General features: G+C 38.8%; 1 protein-coding gene across 1 annotated transcript; it reads left to right on the top strand.

The window, feature by feature from the left end:
• Window positions 1–581, top strand: LOC6725657. The gene has a single exon (XM_002106628.2). It carries the CDS (start codon window positions 155–157, stop codon window positions 491–493), a length of 339 nt encoding a protein of 112 aa, XP_002106664.1. The 5' UTR covers window positions 1–154; the 3' UTR covers window positions 494–581.
• The last annotated feature ends 7,396 nt before the right edge of the window (window positions 582–7,977 follow it).

Genomic DNA, 7,977 nt, shown 5'->3' on the forward strand with positions numbered 1-7,977 from the left:
CGAGAGAGCTGGGGTCAGTTGAAATCCATTCTCGATACCATTCAGATCGTAGTCCCACAAAAATAAGTACCAAATTCAAAACACAATTTTTTTTACAAAAAGAAAAAAAAAAACAGTTCGTAAATATTTCCGATTCCGTACAAATTTGAGCAACATGGTGTGGAATACGCTTTCATTCTGGGACGGTCAACCAGTCACTTCCCCGGTGTATCCCCAGATGGGGGATGCGTGGAATCCCAATACCTCCGGCTACCAGAATTACCATCACCCTCAGACCCATTCGCATAACAATTACTATCAGCGGATGGGCATGGGTGACATTCGCCAGATGAGCTGTCCCATGCCGAACTACTGTCCTCATTTCCGGGAGCCCGGATTGGACGATGTGGATGCCTTCTACGCCTACAACGGCATGGACGTGAGTCAGGCCTACGGCGTTGGATCTCAAGCTGGTCAGGGAGAAGGATCTGGAGCGCGGGGCGACTTCTGGTAGTAACCCAATAACCACTATTTGGCGTATGCTCTTTCATTTTCTGTGCGTTTGATCTATGGAACTATTAAAATGTTTTATTGAATAGTAATACCTTCAATCTGTCAATTTCGGGGGTCAAATCCATTTGGTAAGTACATTTGACATCTGATACATGGCTTGCATGTGTCGCATTCGCAAATGAAAAGTTAAGAGGTGCAATTGCAATTTGCCGAAATGAAAGTCATAAAACAATCGTTGCAATTCGTTTCGTTTCGTTTCGATTCGAATCGATGGCCTTCCTTGGGCATCTCATATTTCTGCAATTCCCATTTTACGGACAGCCTGCAGCCTGCGGCCTGTCATGGCTCGTCCTTAATTGATATGGCTGCGCAAATATTTTGCTATAATTAAACAGTTGTCCGGCTCCAGGATGCCGGGATCTCTGGCTGCACTGCAGCACTTAATGGCCTGGCCACAAACATTTGTCCAGACGCTTGCTGCCACTGCCTTTCACCAGCCTTTCACCTGACTGAGTCCAATGCCTGAGGGCGGTACGGTACGGTACGGTACGGGGGGCGTGGCCGGGCATGCCAGTCGGCGGTTTGTTTCCTTTACGGATCGAAGAGCAGGACTCCGGGCGAGCAAATTGCAGGCGCGCTGCCGTTTCGGCAATTCCGGACCAAGTAAAACTTGATTAATGTCCGCTATTCAATTTCGTCTTTATCATACCCTGGAGCAAAACGATCTCGCAAGGGGTATCACGAGACTATCTTCATTCAGCTCAATTGAAGATTAACGATGTGCAGTTCACTAGAATTAAGAATTATAACAAAGTTGGCTGTTCTACTTACAATGTGTTACTAACTTCCCTTTAATATTTCAAGGTATTTTAAATTAGAAATTATTGGATACTGCATACATTGCTATTTTAATTGATTAACATATGCTGAAAATGTATTTCATCAGCCAAATATACAGGAAGTATAGAACGTTTTATTTTAATTTGTTTCTCAAATTAACGCAGACATTAAGAGGTACCTAATGGGCTTAATCCTTTGTTGTTCTTCTATGCAATTAAGCCCGAAAGTATTTAACAACAATTCCAGTCGAGTTTTCAGCCGTTTGGCTGGAAAATGTAAATGGAAATGGGAAAAGCGGCGAGTCGAAAGGAAATGGCCAAACGCAAAAGGCGTTCAACTTGAAACACATACACAAACATATATATTGTAGTATGTGCATATATCGAGGGTACACTGTACCTATAAGTACACAGCAACACTTAGTTGCATTGCATAAATAAATGTCTCAAGTGAGCGTGATATAAGATCACCCATTTATGCTTTAAGCTAAGTCAGCATCCCCACGCTGGCCGCTGGCCATATATGCGCATAAGCTCTCTCTCTCTCTCTCTTATACATATATATATATACGCTGCTCTTCTGCCGCTGTCGACGGCGGCGCAGTCGCAGTATTTAGGTAAGATTAGACACTCTGTAGAGGTTAAGCAGGCAGAACCGTTTCTGCTACTCGAAGAGATAAGAAGAAATAAAAAGGTGGCCTGACGGCTGCACCCAACTGCAAGGAAAACACGTGTTCTCAATTGGTGGCATATATTGGTTTATTACATGGCGACCGTGAGGCAGGAGCCTGCGATCTGAGGACTACTGAGGAAATGCTGCTAATATTGCCGATTTGATTTGGGAATTCTAAACAGCGACAACAGGTGTGAGAGGCAGGCCGCCCCTTACACCAGTGCGGGAGACCTAGAGACGGGACACTGAAGAAAAAAAGAAACAAAAATACTGAGTGAGTAGAGTGTGGTAATGGGCAAACGCGGATGTCAGAAAATCAAAAATAAAGGTATAGCACATATTAAGTGGCTATGATATACAAATAAAACACCGCCCCCATGGGCAACGGCACAGAAATTAACTGCCGAATTAGACTTTCTGAAAGAAAACCTCCAGCAAAGAAAGCCGAATACCACAACTCACTCAGCAAAAATAGAAATAATCAATGAAGAAATAACTGAAAATTCAACATCACCCAAGCCGAAAAGACCCGACGTCTGCATGAACGACTGCCCTCGACCATTGTAAGCCGCAACAGCAATTAGCACGGCATCCTGCGAGGATAGGATTAGGATAAAGGATAAAGGATTCCACCGGCGCGCCGCACATGACAACAGCGAATGTCTACCAAGCAGACGTTCGAACACCCTGCTCCTGTCGAGCAAAGGGATCTGCCAAGTATCAAAGAGGTAATAGAGGTAGATCCGTCCGCGGGACCAAAGCCCTTGACCATACAAGAGTACAAGGCACGGACTGCAGCGAGGGAGCAGCCACCTAAAAAGAAGAGGGGTGGCCGCCGGATTAAGTTGCTCAGCGCCCGGAGGCTCAACATCGAACTACTGAAGACGGCAACTAATGAGGAAGACAGGCAGCGCTACAAAGAGCGCCTTGCAGCCATCAATCAACAACTTCGTGGTGCGAAGTAAAGCGGCGGGCTGCGTTATACGCCATAGCCTCAACCGCCCAAATATTATATTAATGTTGTCGATGCGGTTTCCGCTGCAACAAAATTACTAACTTATCAGGGACCCATTTCATAACTAACACATTATACTCAGTCCTAAACTTAAAATAAGTAATAATATTGTAAAATTGCAAATTGCAACCGATGTAAACTGAGTATAATGAATTCATCTATCAAGTAAAAATATGTTTAACAACAGTTTAGACCTATTAAAATTTCGAGCTATATTTATATCTGATCGAGATAACAATAATTGACCAATTCTCAAAGTTAAAATTCTATTTGTACTTTTGATATACAAATAAAGACTAATTTTCCCCATATCAAAATGGGACATAAGTCGTGGATACAACCCCACAGTTAAACTAAATGTAATTACTATTTTTGATTTTAGTTAGCCTATCAGCCTTTTAACCTGGCCTTAAAACTTTATCAGTTTCACAAAAGATCGTTGAAAAAGACTTACATGAGTCGAGCCAATGATTTAGACAAAATCTAATAGAAACTACACCAAAAAGGTACAAGTGCGATTACATCGCTAAAAGGTACATACATGGAATGGCTAAACTTAACCATATCCATAAACAATATTAGAGATGCTTTTGATAAATCCTATAAATGTATTACTAAAACCGCGCTGATCAAAACTCAGACGCTTATTTTTCACATAAAGGTATTGATAACACAATACAACACATTACAAAACCTAATAGTAACAAACAAAAGCAAACTCACTGAAGAACATAAAGTCCAATGCTTCAAAGTTCTCAGTTCATTTGGTAAAAGACTACATAATACCAGCGTTAGACACAGTATTATAATAGAAGTCCCAACAGAACTAACCAAAATAGCAGAATTCGACGAAAGCCAGTTAAGAGACTTGGACGAGTCGCAGCCGCTAGAAGATTTAGATATCGAAAGCGATATCGAATCAATAGAAGAATTAAAATTTAATACCGTACAACCAAATACAAGAAACATGGCCAACGCATTAGAAGCTCAGAGAGCATACGTTAAACAGGTATCTGCCACAGTACCTGAATTCGATGGTAAGAAACTCCATTTAAACAGGTTTGTGACAGCACTAAAGTTGACGGATCTAACTAAAGGAGATCAAGAAACTTTAGCAGTAGAGGTCATAAAGACCAAAATTATTGGCCCATTAAACTATAAAGTAGAACATGCGACAACGATACAGGCAATAATTACCATATTGCAGGCAAACGTAAAAGGCGAATCGCCTGACGTTATAAAGGCCAAATTAATAAATGCCCAACAAAGAGGCAAGACCGCGTCTCAGTACGTTACAGAAATAGACAGTATGCGTAAGCAGCTCGAGGCAGCTTACATAGACGGCGGATTAGACGCCGATAATGCTGACAAATTCGCGACTAAAGAGTCGATATCAGCAATGACCAAAAACTGTGCCAACGAGACACTTAAAATGATCTTAACTGCAGGTACATTTAGTACATTCAACGACGCAATGGAAAAATACCTACACTGCAGTACAGAAATAACCGGCAATTCAAACACAGTCTTATTCTATAATGGGAATAATAGACGTGGTAATTATAATGCCTACTATCGCGGTAGAGGCAGAAATAATTATAACCAGAATTATAACCAGAATTATAACCAGAATTATAACCAAGGTTATAATAATAACAACAGAGGTCGCGGAGGCTACCGCGGCCACGGTAATAACAGAGACAGAGGTAACCGAAGGGGTAACCAAAGTCACAATAATAATAACAACCGAAATGTGCGTAACGTACAATCGGAAAACAGCCAGACCCCCTTAAGCGATCAACAGTAAAAGTGTTTAAAGTAAACCTAAATCTGAGTATTTTCATTAAGACAAAAAACCATGAAACAAACACAGTTCTTACATTACTAATAGACACAGGTGCAGAAATTTCATTGCTAAAAGCCAAAGCAAAGGAATATAATAATATAAATTTCAGTAATATATCAAATATTACAGGTATTGGGCAAGGAACCATACAGTCTATAGGAACAGTAGATCTTGACATACGCATTCAGGATGTTCTAGTGCCACATGAATTTCATGTAGTACCTGAGAATTTTCCGATACCATGCGATGGCATAATCGGTATAGATTTTATCAAGAAATACAATTGCGTATTAGAGTTTCAAAATAACAAAGACTGGTTCACAATAAGACCCAATAACTTCAGTAGACAGATTAGTGTACCAATTACACATAACTTAGACTCCAACACACTCTTATTGCCAGCTAGATGCGAAGTAATCAGACAAGTCAAATTACTCACTAACGAAAAAACGGTGGTAGTACCAAATCAGGAGCTGCAACCAGGTATAATAGTAGCAAGCACCATTGCCGATAGCAAAAACGCATTGATTCGCATTATAAATACAAATAATAAAGACGCCATAATAGATAGCGCGAAGATCAAATGCGAATCAATGAAAGACTATGACATTTTTACAACACCAGTAGAAAAGGAAAATAGAACTGAAGAAATTTTAAAACAATTAAGATTCCCTAAACAATTCAATAATGAACTAACTAAGTTATGCACCGAGTTTAGCGATATTTTTGGTCTAGAAACAGAACCAATATCGGCTAACAATTTCTACAAACAAAAACTCAGATTAGGGGAAAAAACACCGGTCTATATAAAAAACTATCGCATGGCAGATAGCCAAAAACCAGAAATCGCCAGACAGGTAAAAAAATTAATAGATGATGGAATAGTTGAACCATCAATGTCTGAATATAATAGTCCATTACTTTTGGTTCCAAAGAAACCACTTCCGAATTCCACGGAAAAAAGATGGCGATTAGCAGTTGACTATCGTCAAATAAATAAGAAACTATTATCAGACAAATTTCCACTTCCAAGAATAGAAGATATTCTTGATCAATTAGGAAGAGCAAAGTATTTTTCATGTCTCGACCTAATGTCTGGATTCCACCAGATAGAACTAGAAAAAAGGTATAGGGATATAACGTCATTTTCAACAGCCAATGGCTCATATCGCTTCACGCGATTACCATACGGACTGAAAGTAGCACCAAACTCATTCCAACGTATGATGACACTTGCATTTTCTGGTCTTGAACCATCGCAAGCATTTCTATATATGGATGACTTAGTAGTAATAGGTTGTTCAGAAAAACATATGCTCAAAAATTTGACTAACGTATTCGAGCTATGTAGACGACATAATTTGAAACTACATCCAGGGAAATGTTCTTTCTTTATGAAAGAAGTAACATATTTGGGTCACAAATGTACCGATAAAGGTATACTCCCAGATGACACCAAATATGAAGTTATAGAAAAATATCCTATACCAACAGATGCCGACAGTGCTAGGCGTTTCGTAGCCTTCTGTAATTATTACAGACGTTTCATTAAAAATTTTTCTGATCATTCACGCCACTTAACAAGGCTTTGTAAAAAGAATGTCCAATTCGAATGGACAGCAGAATGCAATAATGCATTCGAATACCTTAAAACAGAATTAATGAAACCAACATTACTACAGTACCCAGATTTCGGTAAAGAATTTTGCATAACAACCGATGCTAGTAAACAGGCATGCGGAGCGGTACTTACACAAGATCACAATGGTCAACAACTTCCAGTGGCATACGCTTCAAGAATGTTCACTCAAGGTGAAAGTAATAAGTCCACTACAGAACAAGAATTAACGGCCATTCATTGGGCCATAAATCATTTTCGACCATACATATATGGCAAGCATTTCATGGTAAAAAGCGATCATAGACCATTGTCATACCTATTCTCTATGAAAAATCCAAGTTCAAAACTCACTCGTATGAGGCTGGATTTAGAAGAGTATGACTTTACTGTAGAATATCTTAAGGGGAAAGATAACCATATTGCGGACGCCTTGTCTCGCATAACAATAAAAGATCTGAAAACAATCAACAGAGAAATATTAAAAGTTACCACCAGATCAAAAGCTAAACAGGAAAATTCCTGTAAAGACGAAGCAATAGTCAAAATACAAGAGGAAAAAGAGCAAACAATAGAAAAGCCCAAAGTCTATGAAGTTGTCAATAATAATGACACAAAGAAATATGTTTTAATCAAAATAGATAAACACAAGTGTTTATTAAAACGAGGAAAAACAATTGTTTCACGCTTTGATGTTGATGACTTGTATTCTAATGAAACATTTGATCTAAATCAATTCTTTCAAAGGCTTATTTCAAAAGCCGGAATGCATAAAATAACAAAAATGCGAATATCACCAAGTGAACAGATGTTCCAATTTGTATCACTAAATGAATTTAAAATAAAGGGCAACCGAGTACTCGAAAAAGTAGAACTAGCTATTCTACAAAAGGTGATAATTATAGACAAAAATGACGAAACTCAGATTAAAGAAATTTTGACAAAATTCCATGATGATCCTATAGAAGGAGGCCACACTGGTATTTCGCGAACCCAGTCAAAAATCAAAAGATTTTATTATTGGCCTCAGATGACCAAGACAATCTCAAAGTATGTAAAGACTTGTTTGAAATGTCAACAAGCCAAAATTACAACACATACGAAAACTCCATTAACATTGATGCCAACGCCAGCAACAGCATTTGATACTGTTTTAATTGATACCATTGGTCCACTACCGAAATCGGAAGACGGAAATGAGTATGCAGTTACAATCATATGCGATCTAACCAAGTTTTTAGTAACTATTCCAACACCAAATAAAAGTGCTAAAACAGTTGCAAAGGCTATATTTGAATCATTTGTACTGAAGTACGGTCCAATGAAGACGTTCATTACAGATCAAGGTACGGAATACAAAAATTCACTTATGAATGAATTATGCAAATATATGCATATAGAAAATCTAACATCTAGCGCTCACCATCATCAAACTTTAGGAACAATAGAAAGAAGCCACCGAACTTTTAATGAATATATACGTTCATACATATC

Source organism: Drosophila simulans, chromosome X (genome assembly GCF_016746395.2).
Source record: "Drosophila simulans strain w501 chromosome X, Prin_Dsim_3.1, whole genome shotgun sequence".
Classification (NCBI taxonomy): Eukaryota; Metazoa; Arthropoda; class Insecta; order Diptera; family Drosophilidae; genus Drosophila; species Drosophila simulans.